The following is a 26,266-nucleotide window of genomic DNA, read 5'->3' as shown; positions in this document are numbered from 1 at the left end:
TTATGGAAAGTTGCGTATTAAAAATTGAAATTTAATATTGTTTGATTTAATTATAATCAATTTTTTTGACTAGCAGTTGAAGAAATTTTGTCCTTCAAGCAGCTATATACAAAAATTTATTTGTAAAAATACAGCTTAAAGACAGCTGATATTGTTCAATTGACTTTTTTATGATTTACTTATCGGAACGACAGAGGGCGTTCAATTCGTATGAAAAAAATACTATTCGTATTTAAATACTGTTAAAATAATATTTTCAATTTATTCTTGTTTATATACAATACACGGAAAGAAAATTATACGAAAAATTACGATGGAAACATCGTAATTTTTAGCATAGGGCATTGCAGTGCCGGACCAGAACTCAAACATCATAATTTATACGATGCAACATCGTAAATTTTTTTCAAAGAATTGTACTGTTCAACCTTACACACAGTCTTATACACTACAAGAAAAATTACGATGTTACTATAATAATATTTTTTCTATCACTCAAATTAAAAAGCAGTTTCGGTCACCGAAAAAATAATTCTGAATTACCGAGGAATCGAACCCGGTTTCCTCTCCTTCACAAGCCCAAGATTAATCCTCTTACGCTATCTGAGGAAATAACCAAAAGCTCTGTTCAGTCACACAATAAGACCCTCCATACAGTAGTTGGTCATCTTTCAGTGGTGGCGTTGCAAATTACTGGACTCTGTCTCTCTTTTATTAAAACATATAGTATGCCTTCTTATTCACTTGCTCTTACGGAAAAAAAATTTACTAAATAACATCGTAATTTTCAATAATTCAAATTGTATTCTGTAGACGGAAGCATCATAAAGATTTTTATGTTATTTATTACTTACATTATTTGTGATAATTACGATGTTAACATCGTAAAAATTCATGAGTAAATAGTAATTTTCGATATATAAAATCATAGAAGTTAAGATATTGAAAGACTAGTCCTGGATTACGATGTTACTATTGTAATTTTTCATATAATTTTTTTTTCCGTGCAGATAATTATTTTTTTATCGACGTTTGATACAAAATTATAAAAATATTGGAAATAGTATTAAAGTTATTAGAAAAAACCTTTTGTAAATTTAAACTTTACTTTGATCAATTTTCACATGATACAAATGCTTAAAGCATGCACATTTGAATTTCCTCAACTTTTTTATTCATTTTCGAGCCAATACGCGATATGTTAGATTTCTGTACAAATCCTTACATCCAAAATCTAAAAAACGAAAAATTTAACTTCGAAAAACTTAACCTAAAAACTATCTTCGCTTTTCATGACTTTCTGCGAAATACCCACCCCCCTTTCTATATCCGAATTTTTTTTTCCTCAATTCCTCTTTTCCGAGCCTTCCTTTTCTTCAAAGCCGTTTAGTTCTTCAAACAGCTGAGTCGATTGATTGGAACATGTCGGAAACGTTTGGCTGCGCACCCGCCGAGCATTCTGATTTATCATCTCCAAGATCTGGCTATTAATCCTCCTTCAAGAGAATTCCTCTATTTCCGTTCCACCTTTCTAAACTGATAGAGGATCCAGGTTAAAATAAAATATAAAAAAGGGAGTAATCTCTAGAACAAATCTTCCTTGCGATAACGGATCTCCCTGGATTTCCATCCTTTTAATTCAATTACAGCACTTGACACTCTGGACTTGAGTGAGTGTCGAAAAAAAAGACAAGGGATGAATCCTTACGAAAGAAATAGAGAAAAAAAGGATAATCTTCCTTTGCAGTTATTTTTCGCTGTATTGTCACCGAGGCCTGGGTTTATTATACAAGAAGAGGTGTGTCATAAAAATAATGGATTTTAAAGATTTATCGTCGTGTAAGTAACGATTAATCTTGGAAGGTATGCGCTATGACGTGAATAATTATTAAGAAAAATGGATGTAACAGGTGAAACGTTCTTTTGTTTTTAGTAGAAAACATTTCGAAGAAAATACTATTTGGTTAAAAAAAAATTTATATTAAAATTCTACTTTTTTTTTATTGAGTTAAAACTTTTTAAACTATTGAGTTTGAATTAATTTAAAAAATTAATGAACAGAATCCAAAAAATAAATTTTATACAGAAAAAAAAGTTTTTGGTCCTTAAAATATTTTTCTTGAATTAATAAACTTACTATTTATAATTAAAGAAATTTTTTTAAAATTAATATAATTAATAAATTTAAACAAAGCAAAAAAATTTTTCATTGAAAAACAATTTATTTTTATTTTTTAAATATAATAATCATAATTGATAGCTAAAAAAAAATTGAAATATTAATAATATAAAGTAAAAACTTCTTTGTCAAAAACTACAAGGTTTGATTTAAATAAGAAATGCTACTTGAAATTTAAATTTTTAACTCAAAAACATCGATGTTAATAGCCTCAGGAAATACATTTTATATAAATTGAAATAACGGATAAAAGATACCCTTTTTAGGGCTTGAACCCTGCTCGAATCGGAAAGAGTATAACTATGTAAGCTGCTTAGCTATTGCACGCTTTTGCGGTGATGTATTTATTGGTATAATAATATACTATAGTATTTAATTTTTTTATAATTTTAAAGACTGCACTGCGGTTAAATTATCGAAAGCCAAGAGCATTATTTTCTAGAGTTAAGTTCTTCAGCTTTGGAGTAAAATATCTCTTGCGTTGATCAGGACAACAAAATAATTTTGTTGCCAAAAATAGTTGTAAAATTCTAAGAAGCTTTTCTTCAAAATAGTCATTAAATTTATAATTTACAATTTTGTTTATTATTGTAAAAATTAAAAAATCCTAAATATGGTTCACTCTGCAGGCAATCCTTGAAACTTACTGTTATATTAAAGTTCAAAACGCTCCAAAACTTCTCTATTGCAAAGTTTGTAGCTTTTGAAGCTCAAAATGAAACTTAAAGCTCGAAAATCTGATTACTGTCTTGGAAAAGTGTTTTTTGCACGCCTCATAAGCGAAGCGGATGAGGTAGTGCTCTTTTCTCGCCTTACAAAAATCAAGTGATTTTTTGAACTAACATTGTCTTTATTTATTTTCTATCGCTCTTGAATAATATTTACACATAAATGACATGGAAAAATACTAGTTTCTACACTTGTGACATTTTTAAAAGACATTTTGCTTTTTAAATAAACAAAAAAAATGTTTAAAAAAAATTATTTCGTGGACGTCCGTCTGTCTAACGTATGTATGGAAACTTGCGTGGTCACGATAACTGCCAAAAAACTTAACTGATCAAAAGTCCATTTTTTTATACGCTTCAGTTTTTATCCAAAACTGTCCTTTCGAAGATCACGGTCTAATTCAATGTAGTTTAATTATAATTAGCAATAAACTAAAATCCACTTATCGTTTGTATATCTATATATATGTAAATAAGGTTCGTTAACAACACATGCGCAGTATCTTTCTTTTCTGGGTGGACAATGGTGCGAAAGATTTAAAAGTATTTGTATTTTATTTTAATCAATTTTATCAGGGAAAATGAGATTATGAGGCGTCCACTTTTGGATTTTTCAAATTTTTGAAAATTTGGCTAGCAAAATTATTAGTTATTTGAACAATATAATTCAGCGATTTCAACAAATCGATTCGGACATTCAACTAAAATATTTTGTTGAACTAAAAGATTATGTTATAACATATAAATAACTTATAACCTAGAGTTTGTTATCATAACTTGTGATTTGTCACGTAGTAGATTTCCCTATACTAAATCACGTTGGAGAAAGAGAAACAGATAAATTTTGAATGTTTTTTATTAATAAATATTCTCATATGCTTGGAAACCATACTGATTGTTATTAAATATGTTCTAGATGTTATTTTCTCTCGTTGTCTTAATTTTTATAAGAATCTGAACGTCCAGTTTTGTAAAATAAAATAAAATCTTCGTTTTCCATATTTTCCACATTTTCCATAAGGATCAATGGTTAAGGCAAAAATATGTAAATATTAATATCTTTTTTTCAGGACTTGCCAGGCTTCCAAAAATTTTACTGCTTAATTATGATATTATAAAGTACCAATATGCCAAATTTCATTAAATTCTGGACGTCAATTCTAAAACCGGTAGTACTACCTTAATGCAAACCGAACATCAAAATGAATCTGCCAAATAAAATTAAGAAACTTATTTATTTATAAATTACATAAAATTTGTATCTACAAATTCATGCTTACTATAAGTCTATGAGTATGTGCATCAAATCAATCTCCTGTCGTATTTATCCGAAGCTCTCAATCGACGTGCGAGAACTGCCCCAAAAAAAAAAAAAAAAAAAAAAAAAAAGAAAAAGAAAAAGAAAAAGAAAAAAGAAAAAGTACAAATAAAATGAAAATAATGTGGATTTAGGAATTGAAACACTTTTCCAATGATTCCTTGTCTGTGTTCATTCGGTTTGTACGTGATCCCGGCTATTGCAAAATAGAATACTAGCTCTGAGTCCCTCACAGAGTGCACCGAAGTGTGTATGTGTGTATATCCATTGTACAGCCCATAGAGTTTCGAACGTATTGAAGCTTCTCAAAAGCTCTGGCTGTCTACGTGCTTGCTTTTGTTTCTCTTGCCTTTGTATGCTCGCCCGTACTTTGTACTACTGCTCAGTGCGAAACAAGGTAGAGGAAAGAGCAACATGTGAGTGTGAGTGTCTATGTAGAAGCTATATGTATTACATATGTTGTGAGAAGCGTAAGAAGCTTCGGTTCTTGAAAGCGGAGGGAATTCAATATCGTTTGCTATGTAGCTCAAAATTTAAGATGATGAAAATTGAAACGCTTCAACTCTTTATTGATTGGATTTTTCAAGACAGAAAGTAGGACCCTCGGTCATAGAATTACCGTTAAAATTTAATGAAGCTTGGCTTAGTAGTACACTTTAATGAGATAATGAACCAGTTTAATTTTTAAAGAGCTCCAGAGATGTAGAAAAAAAATATTGATATAAATAAATTGTTGCCCTTAACATAAACCTTTAGGAGAAGTAAAAAGTAAAAAAGGCCCTCATTCTATGGACATATATTCGTATCAATCAAGTGAAATGAAGTTCATTTCATTTTAATGTTGGCATTTCAAGATTTCATATATTTTTTGGCGACAATTAATTTATTATAAGAAGTTTTTGAAATAGTAATAAATAGATCAAAATTTTGCACTAGATAAAATTCATATATTGCATGCCTTAAGCACGATCGCGCAAACTGGGGCCTAAAAATCGAATTTCCTATCTCATCAAGAGAAACTATAATTTTAATCCATAATTCTCGTACAAATGTTTAAAAAAATACTCTGTTGGCAAGAAGAATGATTACTGAACTAATTAAAAATACTGCTTAGTAAATTAATTATCAATTTTAATGAAAAAAAACTCGTTTTTTAAAACTTATAGTGGAAATAACTGTCAAAATACGATGGTGTGGTCAAGATAACTAAAAATAGATACAATTTTAGGACTCATTTTTTGTTTCAGTCCTGTCATCAATAGACTCGATAGAGTCTGGCGCCAAGTTCCATTCTCAAGCCAGACTACCGAGTGTGTATATACCGTAAGCAGAACGGTTTTTTGAGGTTACAAATTTTTTTTCAAATTTATTTTGATTTTTTTTTATATGATATTTTTTAATAGTAGTTCATGCTTTTTATTACGCGTATTATTTGATTATTATCAATTATCTTTATAATTTCTATTTAAAATTATTAAAAATAATCAGCACAAACTATAGCGACCCAGATTTTTAGATTTTAACTTTTTTTTTATGTAAAAAGCTGACGGCCAGAGACTAAATAATATAAGGATGCATGCTAATCTTATAATAGATGGGAAACTACAGTGAAAAAAAGATATTTGACAGCTTGCAATTACACGCGCCAGGCGGCGCAAGAATAACTTTTACATGAACTATAGCTTAAAGGGGATAGTTTGCCACCGGAAATGTATTAAATTTAAATTGTCAATTTTTACTATAATTACAAAAAATACTGAAATTCGAGCAAAAACAGTTTCACTGTAAAAAAATCGCGCCAAGTCCACGTTCATAAGACTATTAAGAAAAAAAAAAATTTTATTTCTTTACAAATAGATATAAAATAAAAAATTAAAAAATCCAAGTAACCGATATGGTTGTATATGATTTTCGGAAATTAAAAAAAATTTTTTTGTAAATTTAAAAATTAAAAGAAACCAATTTTGGAACGTACTTGGTGTGCATGATTGTGTACTTTAATTTTTTTTTAAAAGTCCTACACGGAAAGAAAATTGTACGAAAAATTACAATGAAAACATCGTAATTTTTAGTATAGGACATTGCAGTGCCGGACCAGAACTCAAATATCGTAATTTATACGATGCAACATCGTAAATTTCTATCACTCAAATTAAAAAGAAGTTTAGGTCACCGAAAAAATAATTCTGTATCATCCAGGAATCGAACCCGGAGAGGACTCCGCCTCAAGTCCAAGGTTTATCCCCTCCCGCTATAATAAGCTAAGCGAGGGTTTTTGCAATTTTCCCACCGCTCCTCAAATAACAAGAATATATATCCTAATTGGATACCTCCCAATGCATATTTAATTAACAAAATACTTAGGTTCTAATAATTTCAGATCCACATATACGATTGATATGAGTAGCTCCACACACGGAGACTAATATCTTATTAATAAACATAATATAATGGCTAGTTTTTAAGTTGATTTGCAGCCGAATATTTATTGTAAAACTTATGTAATTAAAATAAAGCAAATAAACTTCTTAAAAAAAAAAAAAAAAAATCCCCTCCCGCTATAGGAGGGAGGGAATATCTCAAGTTTCTGTTCAGTCACATAATAAGACCCTCGATACAGCAGTTGGTCATCTTTCGGTGGTGGCGTCGCAAACTACTAGACTCTGTCTCACTTTTATTAAAACATATAGTATTCGTCCTTATTTACTTGCTCTTACAGAAAAAAAATTTACTAAATAACATCGTAATTTTCAATAATTCAAATTGTATTCTGTAGACGGCAGCATCGTAAAAATCGAGATACTGAAAGTCTAGTCCTGGATTACGATGTTACTATAGTAATTTTTCATAGGATTTTTTTTCCGTGTAGTAGATAGATTTTAGGAATTTCATAAAAAGTGAAATATTTTGTAACCACGCACACTAAATACGTTCCAAAATTGTTTCTTTTAATTTTTAAATTTACAAAAAAATTTTTTTTAATTTCCGAAAATCATATACAACCATATCGGTTACTTGGATTTTTTAATTTTTTATTATATATCTTTTTGTAAAGAAATAAAATTTTTTTTTCTTAATAGTCTTATGAACGTGGACTTGGCGCGATTTTTTTACAGTGAAACTGTTTTTGCTCGAATTAAACTTTAAATTAATAAAGAACCCTATTCAATATCAAAGCTTGATATTGCTTCGTTTAGTTGTAATTAAAACATTTTGATTGGTATTCACACCAAAATTTCCCATTTTAGTAGGCCATATGTTAATTTTTTTAGTAAACAGAGTTCTCACAGTGACTCTGCGACCGAGACAACATATGCATGCGTATTGACTTGTAAGTAGTTGATACAACGGAACACGTGAGGGCTTTTCATTCGCATCGTAAATAATCACTGTACGGGGAAATTAAAAATAAATTAACAAATATTTAATTTTATGTAAAACATGAGCTCTTAAGGCATGCACATTTGGATTTTTCAAACTTTTTTTTTATTTATTTTGTCTTGTACAAGTCAATGCCGTTACATGTCAAATATATTTATTTTTAAATGGATTTATCTTTTACATTGAAATTTTTTCGGTGACACTCAAACTATCATTTAAATAGTTAAAAGAACTAAAAAAATTTTGTGATGGACATATTTTTATTTTAAGGAGGTATACCACGTAAAAAAGGACACCAATAGGTTATGGCTATTGGTTTCTTTCTCGTGCGCTAGTGCTACCTTTCTTTACAGACTATCGCTTACTTACTTCCACTCACGTAAAATATCGAAAGTCGCTAACTTCAAACATTTTTTATAAAAAAATGAATGCTGCTCGTTTATGTTATTTCTGATAAAAAATACTTGCTATAACTTCAATTAAATATTCTCAGTTTTTCAAAAAAATCCTAAGAAAAGTATGGTTGTTATTTAATAAAATGTTCACTCTTACTACGGTCAGGATAGGGAATACATGTTAGATGTACGATTTTTAATTGCTAATATTTCGAAAATTAGCGCCGAAAGGACTATTAAAAATAAATTATGGTAAAAAAAAAAAAAAATTAGAAAAATGGTCAAGGCTGCTAACTTCGTATCATTGCTATTTATTTGAATATAAAAAGAAATTTTTAATACATTATAATGTCATTAAACGTCCAAATCATTATAATTCACAATAACATTTTTCTACCTGAGTGTCTGGAATGTTTAAATTGTTCCAATACGGTCGAAATCTCATTCTCAATGACCATTCAAATGAACAATAGATTTCGCTCAACAACTAATTACAGTCGACTCTGTCTAAAGGTTCCACGTCGGGATAGAATCATTGTCTAAAGGTTATCTCCCCTCTCTTAACATTGCGCGTAATGGGTGCGCAATAAAAAACATTAGTCTTTATGGGCATTCAAAACGCGCGCTTAAATTATTAATTCTGATTGGTTATAGTACTCAAGAGTAGGGGAATATCCTGGAACCTTTCGCGAGCGTATCCGTGGAACCTTTGGGCAGAGAACCTTTAGACAGAGTCGACTGTACTCCCAGCTTGTCTAGGAGACGAGACAATAGGATAGAAATAATAAATTTTTATTTGAGGTATTTCTTAGTAATTTAATATATTCACTTTGAACCTTAAAATTTATGAGTGAAAATTTTTCTGCTTCTAATAATTGCAATTAACATATAGAAAAGCTTACAGAATTTTGTAAATTTTTATTTTAACTTACACGGAAAAAAAATCCTATGAAAAATTACTATAGTAACATCGTAATCCACGACTAGACTTTCAGTATCTCGATTTTTACGATGCTGCCGTCTACAGAATTCAATTTGAATTATTGAAAATTACGATGTTATTTAGTAAATTTTTTTTCCGTAAGAACAAGTGAATAAGGACGCATACTATACGTTTTAATAAAAGAGAGACAGAGTCTAGTAGTTTGCGACGCCACCACCGAAAGATGACTAACTACTGTAATGAGGGTCTTATTATGCGACTGAACAGAAACTTTAGATAATCCCTCCGATAGCGTGAGGGGATAAACCTTAGACTTGAGGCGGAGAGGACACCGGGTTCGATTCCTGGATAATACAGAATTATTTTTTCGGTGACCTAAACTTCTTTTTAATTTGAGTGATAGAAATTTACGATGTTGCATCGTATAAACTACGATGTTTGAGTTCTGGTCCGGCACTGCAATATCCTACACTAAAAATTACGATGTTTTCATTGTAATTTTTCGTACAATTTTCTTTCCGTGTACACTATTTTAAATAATAGCGTATTTATTTCAAATCCTTCACAGTGAAAAATTATGTTACAAAAATTAACCTCGAGAACATTACAGGGTGTAAAATTTTTATGCTGTAAAATATGTCTGTTTACTTTGAACACAGTGTAATTCATTTTGTTACACCATTTTGTGTTATTTAAATTAATATAACGTAACAGTATCTGAGCAAGCTATAAAGCTACATTAAATTCCATAAATAAATAAATAAATAAGAAATGAATTTAACTAAAATCAATTAAAAACACGAATAATTTGGAGATATCGTAAGCATTCAAAAACGACGAAATAAATCGCCATCTACCGTCAGAAATTGTAAAAAAAGAAAAGAGTGGGGGGAAAATAGTGTCCATATAAATATGGACGTTGTAACTCAAATTCAACAGTATAGAACTATCTGCCGTACATACATTAGTGAGGTGCATTAACACGTGGTTGATATTATAACCTTTTTATAAGTGCAAAAAAATCATTATGTCAACATTAATGGGAAACTTGAAGACGGTGATTTTTTGCGGTGATTTTAAAAAAGTGAAAAAATTATTAAAATCATCAGCGCCGATACCACTCAGTAAAAATCCTTTGATTTTTGGAGGATACAGTTTATTAAAATTAGCAATTAAACTCAGAAATCGCAAAGAGATTGTTAAATTATTAATCAAGAAAGATGCTCGAGTGAATAAAAAATATTGTGATAAATCAGTTCCTCTTTTACACATCGCGATTAGGTAACAGCACTTCAACATCGTCAAGTTGCTAGTCAAGAAAGGAGCTAATGTTAATGAACCAGATCGTAAGAACATGACCCCAATGTTTGTAATAATTGCATCTTTACAAAAATTAAGTATAGACTCTCCAACAATAGACATCATGAAATTTCTTATAAGAAGTGGAGCAGATATACAGGCGAAAGATTATGATGGTTGCATAGCGTTGGAACTATCCTGCGGTTTACATCAATTCAGAATGACCAGATTATTTCTGAAACTTAATGACAACTAAAGGTGTTTTCATGACCGAATTGTATAAATATATAATGAGTGTTTTTTCATGCCGTCTAGGTCAAATAACTAGTAGATGTTGTTCAAGTCAAGAGATGGATACTTTCATCTTCCCTTATTGGTTGAGAGATATCCTCTCTGTACATAAGTTCGATGGAAATCCATCAAACTTGAATACTAGTAAAGCTGTAAGCTTGTAGTATCCATTCGAGTACTAAAGATGTTAATTAATTGAAAGAAATGAAAGAAATTATTTTGAATGAGAGTAAAGACAGACTTTCGAAAAAATAAATGGGGTTGGTTGCCAAGCCAGGAATCGAACCTGGATCTCCCTGATAACATGTCAGGAGCTCTACCAGTTAAGCTACCGGGCCCCTTCCACCATCCACCTTAATGACAACGTTAATTCCACGACAATCTTCGATTCAAATTCAATCTCCATCGCAGTTCTTACTCATTCATGGAAAGTAACGAGGTTATTATTGAAGTACAACGCATGGGCAAATTCTACGATCAGTAAAATGACAATTTCTTACTGCAGTGATTATTATTCAGGTATACCAGAAAGGAAATTGTACTCTCTTGGTGAAAATTCGACATTGTTGCATACTGCGATAGTTTACCAAAACGTTAAAATGGTCGAGCTGTTAATAAACCACGGGGCTGACATTCATTACAGGACTAAATCGTTCAAGAGAACTCCATTAATGCTAGCGATTGAAGAAAACTCTCAACGAATAGTTGACCTGTTGTTGAAAAAAGGCGCTAGAATTGATGATCGCATCGAGGATGGTATACCACCATTATATTACATTATTTGTAATCCAAATAACGTCAATTCTCGTCTGAATGTGGAGATGATTAAAAGAGATGGCTACTCGAAGGTCTGCATATTAAATTCCCTGATTAATGCTGGAGCTAATATAAATAAAACATCAGAATCTGCTGGTACAAAACTGAAATTCCTGAGGATGGCTCTCACCTATCAAGAAGAACATATAGCTCATTATTTAGTAGAAAGCGTTGAGTTAGATTTCATGCTTGTTGATCAAGAAGTACTTGAAACAGTTAAATTGAATATGACCTTGCTATCAGAAGAACAATTCGAGGATCAAGAAGATTCATCTTTAATCTCAAGCGGAATGAGCATATTACCCCCTTCCGCCGCAGATTAAACTGGCTTAGTATAAATTCACGAAGGCACTATTCCCTAGCTTGCTTCATTTATAAGCTATTAAAAACTGGAGAACCTAAATTCCTTCGCTGCATGTTCAACACTGAAGATTCTGACATTAGACGGTCCGATTGACTTGCAGCTAAGAAAAACTACGTCTCTTTCAAAATGCCTAATTTTGCCACTGCCACCTTTGAGCATTCTTTTATTGTATCTAGCATTCGTTTATGGCAAGAGTTACCAAGTAATATTATTCAGTCCTATTCCCTTGAGAGCTTCAAAAATAAAGCTTTTGAATTATTGCTAAACCTTGAACTATCTAACAGTTTATAATAACCCTATTAATTATCCAGTTTGGCTTGCTTGAACTTGAACTTGAACTTGAATTTGAATTTAAATTTAAATTTGAACTTGAATTTGATTTTACTCATATGTTACTTACTTTATTTATTGTATTGCATTGCACTACATTGTATCTGCTTAATTATCTAACTACACTATTTAATTATTACTCATTAATTATATTCTAATTTTGTATTTTTGCCATTCGGCTAAGCCTTGGCATATAAATCTGATAAATAAATAAATAAATAATTTTGAAGAACTTCATCGGCTTAATTTGAGTAAAAAAATTCTTAAGCCAAGAAATTTTTCTTGGTTAAAATAAATTTTACTTCATTCAAGAATTTTTCATCTTAATTAAAGTTAACTTTTTTTTCCGTGACTCTAAAAATTTTAAAAATGTATAAAACCACGATCTTAGTAACTTAATTCGCGAATAGCTTTTGAATGGAAATATTTTCGAAATTGGGTCAAGCCGAAAGGGTTTTTTTTTTTCACAAATATTCCGCCACTAGGCTATATTATCCGGAATTCAAGTTACAAAAAAAAATCAATATCCTCTGACAGAAACCCAAATCTGAAGCCAAAACAAATTAGAGGTAAATTTTTCAGCCAGTCTATGGAAAGAAGCGAAACACAATAAAAAGCTAATAAAGATTAATTTTGTTGAAATATTGAAGCAGTTGTGCGCCAACCTATCTCAACACTCAACTCAACTTCCAGCATGACAGGAGAAACCTGAAAATGTCGGTTCTAGACCCATATCAAGCTTTTAATTTCCGTAGTACGACAACCGGGTTTACGTTAAAGCGCACAGATTACAATCTCAAATAAAAAATGAGATAAATTTTTTTCAACGCAACACAATAGAGAAAAAGTTTCTGTATCCTCGAATAGAAAACTAAAAAATCACCAAGTCCCTCACCTACGTACCAGCACAGAGATTTTTTATGTTTGATAAATGGATTTTTTTAGCGAAACATAAATGCATAAAAATTGCCCAGAGATATTGAGCTTATATGTTTTTTTTTATTTATTCATGGTTGGATCGGCAATATTTTTGAATTTGAATCCTGTAACACGCCCCTCAATTTGGAGTGCTTTATATACATCCGGGTATCAACCGAACATATATATGTATACATATATATAAAGTGAGAAGGTTACAGTATATAATATAGATCCTGAAGGGGCAGTACAAGCTCGGCGTAACATAAATTCATGTCAACAGGCATCCTGTCAAATTAGGATAACGTTTACATTAAACCGAGCAGGCTATACATGTGTTTAATACCCACTGTACACCATATATACGATGTATTATTATATATGCATGTAGGTTATAGCTTGATCAATATAGATAATAGGATGTTGTATAGTAGATAGGTTTACTTACCGAAAAAATGAATCTAATTTGCCTGGTTGGATTTTTTGGAGATGTTTCATATTGTCAACTAACATTCTGGACAGTTGGAAAAAATGGAAAACTAAGCGTTACAGCAGATAAAAGAACTAATAAAAAATTAATTATTGATGATGAATCAAATAGAAAATATCTTAAATTTAGTCAAATTTACTTCAATTTTTAATCCGCAACTTCCCATGAGGCATATAAGGAGATTAGAAAATAAATTGAGTTTAAAAATGGATTTTTTCAGAAGTTATCCACAGATTCGGTAGAATCTGGCGCCAAGTTCCGTTCAAATCTGCTGTAAACGGAGCGCCAGACTACCGACTGTGTTTACTGTAAGCAGAACGGTATTTTGAGGTTGAAAAATTTTATTTAATTCTACGGTACTTTTTTTTCCTAAATTGTATATTATAACAGTAATTCATACTTTATTCGACTGTTATTAATTAATTATATTCACTTATAACAATTAATCTACTTGAAATTATTAAATTTAATCAGCACAAACTATAGCAACGCAAAAATTTCGATCCTGACTTTTTTTCGATGGGCAAAGTGATCTGCCACAGACTAAATAATTCGAGAATGCATAGTAATCCTTCATTAGATGGGAAACTACAGTCAAAAAAAGATATTTCACAGCTTGCATCTACACCCGCCAGGGTGCGCTGGAATTATTTTTACATAAACTGTAGTTTCAAGGGGATAGTTTGCTATAAAAAATGCAACCAACGCGAGATTTAAGTTGGTACCAATTGTAAATTTGTATTATAATTACAAAAAATACTAAAATCCGAACAAAAACAGTTTCACTGTAAAAAAATCGCGCCAAATCCACGTTCATAAGACTATTAAGAAAAAAAAATTTGTTTTTTTCTTTACAAAAATATATAAAATAAAAAAATTAAAAAATCCAAGTAACCGATATGATTGCTTATAATTTTCGGAAAATAAAAAAAATTTTGTTATAAATTTAAAAATTAAGAAAAAAATTTTGGAACGTACTTGGTGTGCGTCATTGTGTATTTCAATTTTTTTAAAGTCCTAGTAAATAGATTTTACGAATTTCATTAAAAGTAAAATATTTTGCAACCGCGCACACTAAATACGTTCAAAATTTTTTTTTTTTATTTTTAAATTTGTAACAAAATTTCTTTTAATTTCCGAAAATCATAAACAATCATATCGGTTACTTGGATTTTTTAATTTTTTTATTTTATATATTTTTGTAAAGAAAAAAACAAATTTTTTTTTCTTAATAGTCTTATGAACGTGGACTTGGCGCGATTTTTTTACAGTGAAACTGTTTTTGTTCGGATCGTGTTTACCCCTCTACGAAAACTTAAAAAATTTACACCAGCGATTAAAACTACTTTTTTACCTAAAAGTAGCAGTTAATCCATTTAAAAATCATTTATATAACTTTTTTTTGCATAGTCTGGTGGAAGTACACTACCGCGCCGCCTTTTGGTGATTTTGAACATCAAAAGAAAATACAATAGGTTGACTACAATCTCAACTGTGATCACTACTCAAATAAATGGATGTTTTTAAAAATAGTGATCCTGCCTTAGAAAAATATATTAATTACAATCAAACAAAACAATATTGAGCTTTGATTCTCAAAAGAGTTCTTTGCGTTACCATGTCAAGAGATTGAACATGAAATCGAGGTTAAAAATAGTATTTTTTAAAAGTTATACACTGATAGGAGGATTTGTTTATAGTTAAAAAAATTTGTTAATATTTAACAAATTATTTATTAGAGACAACTTTTTATTCCTTAACAAATATTTCTTAGTATTTAAAAATATTTATTAATATTTAATAAATCAATATTAGATTTATTAAATACAAACAAATCATTTTAAATACTAACAAATATTTCTTAGTATTTAAAAAGATTTATTAATATTTAATAAATAAATATCTGATTTATTAAATACAAACAAATCATTTTAAATACTAACAAATATTTGTTTAATACTAAAAAGTGGTCTCTAATAAATGATTTATTAAATATTAACAAATATTTTTAACTATAAACAAATCCTTCTATCAGTTTAGTGTTTGCAAGCCCATAATTTTCTGGAAATTAACGCCGTAAGTCATTAATGCGGTTATTTTATACAAAAATCTTAATAAGCCGTGAAAAAATTTTCTGATCTGGTCATATAAGGCCATAATAGCTTATGTATGGAAATAAAATAATTTATCAATTTTTATTTTTTATAAAAATTAGCAAATTACCTCAAATATTTTATAAGATAAAAATTAGTTTATTTCTTGATTATACTAAAGGCCAATGTCAAATAAGCATCTTATGGAGTCAAAAAAAATGATTTTTATTTAAAAAGTTAACATCTATGATTCAATTTTCTTGTAAAGAGAAGATTCAGCTATCATGCGCTCTCTGTCGGTGATTTCCAACACTACTTCTAGGTCAAAAAATTATTTGTGGATATGGAATTAAATTGATTTCTGGTAAGGTTATTAAGAATTTAGGATTTCAACCTGATCCAGATCATATCTTTAAAATTTATAAGTATAAATTTTAATAAAATAAAAAATATTTTTACTCTTTAATTAATTATTCTTTATTCAGTTACCAAAGAACATTATTAAATATTTTCATCATAAATACTTATAATTTCCACTAAAAAAGGTACAAAAATTAAACATTAATAATTACAAATTTTGTATAAGTATCCCCTAAAAAAAACTAATGAAATAACGTATAGTCGCGCTAAAAAATTACACAAGCTCATTACTTACCACTTTATTCTTATTTCTTCTTATATCTATTATTAATATATTTTAAAGAAATAAAAAAACAAAATTGCATTAGCACATTCTCTAAAAACGAAAATAGTGCGGCATTATTCTTAGCCTCAGCATCTTTGATATCCTTGTAAAAAAAAAATGAAACTAGATTTTGCCGAAAAAAATTCAAGGATTTTGTTTTGTTAATCTTCCTTTTTTTTTTTTTTATTTTTTTAGACACAAGGTTCGACGTAATTGCCTGGAAAGAGTCCAGTTATTCCGTCCATAACACCCTCCCACCATCCGTCGTCATTCTTCTTCAGTACGTAGATAACGCAGCTCTCCTGGAAGCTTAATTCATCTTCTTTGTCGGCGTAGTAGTCATAAATTGCAACCACTGCAATAGTTAAGTCCAATTAGAGGGAATAAATTTTTGAAAGGGCGGAAAGGAGATGAAAGATAAGAGATAAGAGATGAGGAAAGAGGTGAACTAGTTAGTACCTTTCTCGATGTAATTTTTGGGAACCCAGCCAGGAAGATCATCCTCGTCGGGTACGATTGGCATAATGGCGCTAGACTGCGGCGGACGACCGAACTGCGGGTGCTCCTCGTGCTCCGGTGGCGGCGGTGGAGGCAAGGGAGGACTACTGGCACCGCTGCCACGGCTTAATTGGTGAGAGAGACGATGTGGTAATGTGTGGTGACCTGTAAATTCCCCCAAGTCTCCGCCGACGACCATTGGTGACGGTGGTGCTAAATTTATGATAAGCCAGTGGTTAGCCTTTCGCGGTCTGAGTTAGCTCATTTTTTAGGTTAGGGTGCTAAATTTCAGATATTTAGAGGTGGCTCGAGTTTTTTCTTGGCAAGTTAAAAATTATTAATTTTGTAATAAATTATTCGGAAAAAAAAAGATAAACATTACTAATTCAACTTTCAAGGGTGCAAATTTTTGAACTTTTGTGATACAAAAGATTTATCTGATAAATTAGTACTTGGTCCGGTGTATCTATTTGTCAATTACTGGGGTGGATATTAAACTTTAAAATGTCCCATAGTAAACGCATGCACTTCAGCCGCTGAGCACACCCGCTTTTTGTTTCGTGCAATTCGAGCGTTTTTAGTGAGCGCATAACTTTGGTGTCGCTTAAAGTTTTCAAATAAAAATTTAATAAACAATTGTCTTTAATTAATTTTATTGAGACTAAAGATAATTCCGGTTAGTGAGAATAGTCTTTAAAATAGTCCTAACAATCTAATAAATATACCGTCTTTATAAACTTTTATTGTAATTTATAATCCTACGTCAATAAATGCTTTTTTTTTATTCCACTTAGATTATCGATAATAAACTTCTCTAGCTACAATAAAACCAATCAAATGTTATAATAAAAGCTATTTGAAATAATAAAAAATATATTTATAAACTAATAAAAAATATTGTTTCCATCTACTTTTCCTAATTGTAAATTCGAAATTCTCTCAGTTAAAAGTCCTCGAAAAAATTGTAAATAATAAAACACTATTTTTTTAAACAATGTAAATTAATTTAATTTTGCTAAAAATTTTGTCTCCGAGATAGTCATATGATAAAATTGGTTTTTTTAGTGAAATTTAGTGTGGTTGCAAAAGTCTTGACTTGAATTTGTGTCGTTTCAAGGTTTCATATCATTCTCACCGATAGTCAATTTATGATGATAAGTATTTAAGCTGCATTCGAAAATGCTCTATCTCTAGATACATAATTAAGAAATGACCTTGAATCTTGTGAACTATTGAAATTTTTAAAGATATAAGCTCATCCCGACATTACACTTATCGAGACCTTTCATTTGAGTACTCACATCAATTTTTCATATATTTCATATATATGAAAAATATATGAAAAATTGATGTGGGTACTCAAATGAAAGCTCTTGATGAGTGTAACATCAGGATGAGCTTATATATTTTAAAATATCAATTATTACGAAATGATCTTTTATCTTGTGCACGATTGACATTTTTAAAAAGATATAAGCTCATCCCGATGTTACACCCATCAAGACCTTTCATTTGAGTACCCACATCAATTTTTCATATATTTATATATATGTAGATATGAAAAATATATCAAAATGCATGTGGGTACTCAAATGAAAGCTCTTGATGAGTGTAACATCGGGATGAGCTTATATCTTTAAAAACATCAATAATTAAGACAATACAGTGCAGTTTAACAAAAGTCATTATTTAATAAAGCAAAGTTTTATTTATTTATAGTTCACAAATCACGACAATCACATAGTGACTGCAAGGTTGCTACTAACAATGTGGAACGCTTCACGTAATAATTACCGTAACTCCTATTCTTTCCTGCTTCACAGCATTATTTATATTTGTAAAAATGCTTGCCGTAAGATGGGCGGTGTGGCTTAATGTATATAGAATAAGCGAAGGAAATTTAGTATAGACCGGATAGCTCAAATGGTAGAGTAGCCGACATGTCTTCGGAAGGTTCTGGGCTCGAATCCCAGTCCGAGCTATCTAATAATTTTTTCTCGCATATTCTGTAAACTCACATTAAGATGATCCTCTCCACATTCCTTTCTCAATCTTTTCCTACCAATATCCTGTAACGTGAATGTGGAACGCTTCACGTAATAATTACCGTAACTCATATTCTTTCCCGCTTCACAGCATTATTTATATTTGTAAAAATGTGGAACGCTTCACGATTTTGCGTGTCATCCTTGCGCAGGGGCAGGGGTTGAGCAAGTAGGGGTGTGCGAATAATTCGAACTTACGAATTATTCGTTCCGAATCGAATATTAATATTCGATTCGAAATTAGAATCGAAATTCGACGAATAATTCGAAAAAATTCGAAAAATGTCGAATTCGAAAATTTTCGAATAATTTCCGAATAGTTCGAAAAATTCGCGAATCATCGAATTATTACTGGATCTTCTATTGTGTCCAATTTGAATTCCATTACATGTGTATAAAAATATTGTATTTATAAATTTATTTATTTACTAGCTGTTACCCGCCCGCTCTACTGGGCACTTTATAGAATTGTATTTTTTATCTAGATATGAAATTCAATTGGAGTATTGTTTTGACTTGCACAGATTTCAAATTCCATCGGATTGGCCTGTAGGTTTTAACCATGTAATTATTCTAGCTAATATTCATTGTAACGTTTAATGTGTAATCACTGTAACGTTCCCGTGGCTTTCTTTCAAAAATGAATAGTAGTTGACACGAAGAAAAAAATTTAAAATAAGCATTGAAAGTTTCAGTTAAAGTAATTGTAGGTCTCATAAGTCAAGTTGAAATCTGCCTAGCTCCCCATTTTCGGTTAATACAAATTTTTCCGTGACATCTGTTTTATATAGAAAACGAGAAAATCGAGCGCGCTTTTGCTAACATTTTTATTGTCGACAATTGAATTTATCAATATTTTTTACGAATTGTATTTCTTAATTATTGACATTTTTTAAAATATAAGCTCATCCCGAAGTTAAGCCCATTGAAACCGTTCATTTGCGTACGCACACGAATTTTTTCATATATTTTATTTATATGATATTTCTCATATTTGTAAAATATATATAAAATTCGTGTGGGTATTCAAATGAAAGGTCTCGATAAGTGTAACTCCAGGATGAGCTTATATCATTAAAAATATCATCAGTAGACAAAATACAACGTCATTTCTTAATTATTAAATTTTTTTAAAATACAAAGGGAGAAACGCGCTCGATTTTCTAGTTTTCTTTATAAAATAGATGCCACGAAAATAATTTGTATTAACAGAAAATTCGTCGCACTTTAAGCTAAGCAGATTTCAACTTCACTTATGAAACCTGCAATTACTTTAACTATAATTTTCAATGCTCAATTCAAATTTTTTTTTCGTGTCAATTACTATTGATTTTTGGAAGAAAGCCACGGAAATGTTACAGTGATTGTACATTAAACGTTACAATGAATATTAGCTAGAATAATTACATGGTTAAAACGTACAGGCTAATCCGATGGAATTTGAAATCTGTGCAAGCCAAAACAATACTTCAATTAAATTTCATGTCTAAATCTAAAAATACAATTCTATAAAGTGCCCAGTGGAGCGGGCGGGTAACAGCTAGTAAATAAATAAATTTATAAATATAATATTTTTGTACACGATGTAATGGAATTCAAATTGGAAACAATAGAAGATCCATAAACAATAGAATATCAATATTCGATTCGATTCGATTCGAACGATATTCGCACACCCCTAGTTGCTAGTTAATTACTAAATCCGAAATTATTTATTTAAAAATCCCGTTTAAATAATTTTAGTTACTTTAATTGATTCCCGTGGGGTTGATTTTTTGATTTATTAAATAAATTTTACTAATAAGTAGTAGTAAAAAAAATTTTTTTTAGTGCACAAAATCTAAAATTTTTCAAAATTCTCATAAAAAAATACAAATCAAACTTACGAGGCATATGAACTTCTTGAATATAAGACCCAGTGACACTAGGCGGCGCTGGAGGCGGCATCTGCGGATGACTCTGCAGCGGATGAACCGTACCAACTTGCGGAGACGCGGAATGGACGCTGTTGACGCTATTATTAAGCACCTGATTATTGTGAGCCATGGTGGTGGTGTGAGCATGAAGAGGAAGAGTGCTGTACCCAGGTCCTCTTTCGCGCCTGGGGTGTCCAAGCGGATAGTTCGGCGCATAGTGACTCGGAACCTGGGGTGGCGCCACCGCCGGAGGCGTCCTGTACTCCCTGGAGCCTTTGCTGAGCGTCCCAGTCCTGGCTACCTGTGGCGGCGTCGGAGGTTTCGTCGTCGGAGCGGGTCCAACCATCGCAGCAGTGATTCCCGAGTTGGTAGAAGTTCCACCCAAACTTTGGACACTTCCTTGACTGCTGCCGCGCTGTTTGCTTCTAGGAGTGCCTCCACTCCTCACCCCGTGGCCAATATCATCCAGCGTCGTGTAGTCGATGCTCTTGCGCACGTACTTGATAGGTTTCTCAGGGTTCGCCGGCGCGATAATTTTGTACTGCCTGGTGGTCATTTTATTTGCAGTTAGGACTCCGATTTCGCGGCGAGCGACTTTTTCTTTGTGGATCATCACCGTCTGGGCGATGTGGTTCATCTGGCTCTCCATCTCATTCAGCTGCGAGGTCTGGAGGTCTAACAGCTGCAGGAAGTTGTACGCCAGGGTGTTTATCTGGTAGGCAACGCTGGCCAAAGATTGGGTGGTGAAATTCTTTGTTTCTTCCAAAGCAATTCGCTTGTTTTCTGCCTGGAAGTAATTCGCCTCGCAGTACTCGGCCACGCGCTCCAGGTTCGTGTGGCTGTCCGCCAAGTTGCTGCGCCCCTCGGGTATGTCTTGGCGCAGCAGTGCCGCCAGTTCCGCCATTTTGATGATCTTAAGCTCTGAAAGTTAGAAAATTGTTAGTACACTGATAAAAAAAATAACTTCATTCAAGGAAAATATTCTTGCTCCAAGAAAATTATTTTGAAGAGAACTAGTTGTCTTATTTCAAGAAATTCTTGTCTTGATTTGATGTTTCTTGGAGTGAGAGATCTAATCACTCCGATCGATAACATTTTTACTTGATGGTTCAACACTATATTATCTTCGGTCGATACAAGTGAATTCTTTATTCAAAAACGATTCTCTTCAATAAAGAATAATTTTATTTCATTTCAAGAATTATTGATTGTTGATTCAAGAACAAATTTTTTTATTTATAATGTTATAAGTTTAAGTCAGAAAAAAACTTCAAAGTAAAAAAATTTTTATTTCTCTATATGCCGAAAAATATTTATTAATACAAAAATTTATATGCTTAAAACAAGGAAAATAATATCTCAATTAAAGAGTCGCGCCATCCTTGGAACAAGTCAGTAATATCTTGAACCAATGTTACCGTCTATCTTAATCCAAGAGAAAGAAATTCTTGGGCGAAGTTGTATATATCTTATTTTAAAACAACCAAGTTTCTTGATTCAAGAATCAATTTCTTAAGTTAAGAGAATTGAATTACTTAAAACAAGAATGAAATTTTGAAGAAAAAGTTTTTCTTGAATCAAGTCATTTTTTCTATCAGTGTAGATAGGTGTGTTATGATTTTAAGGTAGTTGTCGTGGTTAAGGCATACCGTCAGAAAATTCTAAATTTTTGTATACTTTTCAAGGACATGATGGTACAATTACCCTTAAAATTTGAAGTCGATTGACCACCTATAACCCGAAATTAATTCACTTAAAAATTGGATATTTAACATTGATTGCATACGCTTTCTGCAGTTCTGTACCAGTTTCTTAGTTATAAAAAAAAAAAAAAACTAACTGTCAGAAACTTTCAAAAAACTGACAGTCTTTTAATGTATTTGTTATGAGTTTAAAAAGAAATAAAAAAAAATTATTGACTGTCTAATTATTTCTAAATAACGGATTAAAGTTCAACAATTTATGAAAAAGTATATATCTACGGAGTCGGACAGAAACAATTGTATGGGTTGCGTCTCCACGGGTACAGTCTTGCGTAAAAATGATGGATTACTTAGCTATAAGCTCATATACTTTTGTGGCACGTATAATCTCTAATTTTTTGACAATATTGTACCATGACAACTACCTTAAGGCACATAATTTATTTTAATTCAATGTATCCAAGCATAAAGACCGATCTGAACTTAAATGAGATTTGGAGTGGTTCTAGAATTTTTATACACTGAAAATTAACTTGAATCAAGAAAAAATTCTTGAACCAAGTAAATAATTTTGAAGAGTTTCATTGTTTGAATCAAGACGAAAAATTATTCAATTAAGTAAAATTTACTTAAACCAAGACAAATTTATTAGTTTAAGAATTTTTCTATTCAAATCAAGAAGATGAAATTCTTCAAAATTATTTACTTGATTCAAGTTAATTTTTTTTTCTATGTATTTTTGGAATAATTTTGTGCCAAAAGGGCGTATAAAAAAATTTTTTTTTGCCATTCAAATCAAATTCGTTCAAAACGTCAAAATCGATGTAAAAAATTAATTTGAATTACTAAAGCCAAAAAGGCGGATCTCTATACAGCCGCACTGATAGAAGGATTTCTTAGCATTTAAGAAGATTTTTTTGTATTTAAGAAATCATTTCTTAAACATCATTTCTTAGTATTTAAAAAATATTTCTTAGTATTTAAGAAATATTTTTTAGTATTTATAGTATTTTTTAGTATTTAAGAAATATTTCTTAAATACTAAGAAATATTTTTTAAATACTAAGAAATGATTTCTTGAATACAAAGAAATCTTTTTAATTACTAAAAAATCCTTCTATCAGTGCGTTTGACGTAAATATAAATGTTTTTAAAGCCAAAAAAGCGGAAAAAATAGATGTGTTTATTACAAAAGGTTGAAAAATAAAGGTAGATAAAAATGATACTCAGGGTATGAAAATCAACTGGAGAGACGAAGGTACCTAATCGATTAGTAAGACAATTAGATCCCTAAATAATTTTACGCGCTCTTGACTTTAGATCACTAAATTTAAAAATTACTAAACCCAAAACGGGCGTATAATTTTGGACATACACCCTTTTAGCGTGAGAAATTTTTTTTTCAGTTCTAATTCTAGCATATGCTTGTAAAAATTCAAAAAAAAATTTTCTACGCCCTTTGGCCTTAGATCACTAAATTTTTTAATTTATTATAATTTATTCAAAATTTATATTATTTATATTAAAAATCATATATTTTTTTTTAATTATAATTTATTTATCAGCATTGTTAATAAATATTTAAAATATTTGTTATTCAAATTTTAATTTTCTATAGTTGTATCAAAAATTTAATTTTAATATTTTTTTTTTTTTTTTTAATAACAAACATTTATTTTACTCGGGGAAAAAATATTGAATTTGTCAATTAATTTTTAAGTATTGATTCATAAAAAAATATGCTATTGTCATTTATGAATATAAATTTCTCCAATTTCACCAAAAATATTTCTGTATTAAATATCATATTCATTAAAATAAAATATTAAATTTTCAACATAACAATTACTTTTCAATATTAATAAACTCAATTAAAAAAAAAATTACATGATAAATATCGTATTACGCAAAAAATTGACAAGCAATAACACATGACATTTATACAAAAAAAAATTGCTTGATTTTTTTAGCAATCAATTATTTAAAAAGACTTTTCAAGATAAAAAAGAAAAATAAAAAAAGATTATTTTTTTAAAATTAATATTTTGGTGAAATCTAAAGTACTGTCACTTTTTTTTTTTTTTAATAATTAAGGGCGTCAAATAATCAGACAAGATGGAGTCTGATTGTTGATTTAAAGAAAACTAGACGATGAGCAAAAACCTGTAAAGTAAAGTATGCTTTAAATGACAGAATAAGTCGGAAGTATTTGGGAAATAAGGTTTGTACTTACATAGTATATTTGTGAATATAAATCATAAATTTTAATTACTATTGAAACATTGTCACACCTACTGAATTCTTATAACACTCCTCAGACACTTACACTAACTATAGAAGAGTAGAATTGTAGAATTTCAGTCAGTATAGTTGAGTTCGATGCACTTAGTTGTGAATATTTTAGAAAAGAGGGCAGCACTTTGCAGGTTTCATTTCGCGGGAAAAGTTCTTCATTATCGACTGATTTAAATTTTTTGCTAAGTAGGTATAAAAGAAAAAAAGGCCATTCGGCAGCCGAAATGGAAGTAGATTTCATGATGAATAATAAAAATACTACTAGGGTTGCATACGAAAAAAAAAAAAAATAAATATATTTCTGTCTGATTAAACAACAATGACGTCAAAACGAATGCAAAAGTAAAATTTCATTATATCTGTCTGAGAAAGTAGGTGATTTTAGGCCTAGACTGATAATGAGGTACACAAATTAAAGCTTATTTAATAAGTTTTCAGATACCATTTATAGAATTTTGATAAGATATCGCGTTCAATTGTAATTGCACCAAAATACGGTAAAAGTGAAAATTTTTGCGATTTTTGAAAATTTTTGAATTGCTATTATTCCTAAACTATTTAATTTGGAGAAATAAATAAGTACACAAATTGAAGCTTATTAAATAAGCTTTCAAATGCAATTTACAGAAATCCGATAGGATGTCGCGTTCCATTGTTATTGCACGGAAATAAGGTAAAGTGAAAATTTTTTGCGATTTTTGAAAATTTTTGAATTGCTCTCACTTCTAAACTAATCGACAGATTTGGCTCATCGTAGAACTTAACCTCGGAAATCGTCCTAAGAATAAGTATGTTACGTTTTATTGAGATCCGTATAGAATTACGAGAGTTAGAGAAGAGACAATGCCGATATATTATATCGTATATATATAAACTTTTGAACCATATGCATTTTCTGAATCCGCTTGACGAGCTGAGTCGAAATATAGCAAAATTTTTCAAAAGTTCCGTCATGAGGACCAATGCAATAGTTAGATTTCTATGAAATCTACTAAAAAAGGCCATTCGGCAGCCGAAATGGAAGTAGATTTTTCAAATAAAGAAAATCGATTTTTAATAAAATAATATAAATACTAATAACGTATAACTTAGTTTATGAATTAAAAACAAAATTCAATAATAAGTTTAAAACTATTTAGAACAAATTTTGGAAAAAAAATGATCTTGTGAAGAAAAAGTTTCTCAAATATTTATCAAACAATTGCAAAGATTATAAGATTTGAATTATAAATGTCCAAATTTTAAGTAACCGCTTAGGAACAACAGTTTCCAAGTTAATCAGAATTTTAAAACCGGACAAAATTTTAATTGAAGAAAACAATATTTAGAACTAATTTGTGACATATTTACTGACGACCTACCCAAAAACATTACACGAAAGACTGATCAATATCGTAACTATTGAATTTACATCATGATTAAGCTATGATGCAGACAATAATTCTAAAACGGCTGCAACAGTAAAACTGTTTCATTAAACAAACTCTAAAAGGAGTAATATTGAGGCTATTACCACTTCTGATTAGTGAAAATTGAAGCTTATTAAAAGACCTTTACGATGCATTTTACCGAATTTTAA

The 26,266-nt window shown here is 30.3% G+C and overlaps 2 protein-coding genes across 2 annotated transcripts; one reads left to right on the top strand and one right to left on the bottom strand.

The window, feature by feature from the left end:
* Window positions 1–11,019: 11,019 nt before the first annotated feature.
* LOC123263904 (ankyrin repeat, PH and SEC7 domain containing protein secG-like) lies at window positions 11,020–11,673 on the top strand. Its single transcript, XM_044726950.1, has one exon. The coding sequence runs from the start codon at window positions 11,020–11,022 to the stop codon at window positions 11,671–11,673; it is 654 nt and encodes a 217-aa protein (XP_044582885.1).
* Window positions 11,674–16,111: 4,438 nt separating this feature from the next.
* Window positions 16,112–24,763, bottom strand: LOC123263130 (abl interactor 2). The gene is made up of 4 exons (XM_044725661.1): window positions 24,626–24,763; window positions 20,660–21,610; window positions 16,690–16,941; window positions 16,112–16,585 (listed from the first exon to the last, which is right to left on the bottom strand). Exons 2-4 carry the CDS (start codon window positions 21,591–21,593, stop codon window positions 16,422–16,424), a joined length of 1,350 nt encoding a protein of 449 aa, XP_044581596.1. The 5' UTR covers window positions 21,594–21,610; window positions 24,626–24,763; the 3' UTR covers window positions 16,112–16,421.
* Window positions 24,764–26,266: the final 1,503 nt, after the last annotated feature.

Source organism: Cotesia glomerata, linkage group LG4, assembly GCF_020080835.1.
Source record: "Cotesia glomerata isolate CgM1 linkage group LG4, MPM_Cglom_v2.3, whole genome shotgun sequence".
In the NCBI taxonomy this organism is placed as follows: Eukaryota; Metazoa; Arthropoda; class Insecta; order Hymenoptera; family Braconidae; genus Cotesia; species Cotesia glomerata.
This window is presented reverse-complemented; position numbering and strand designations above follow the sequence as displayed.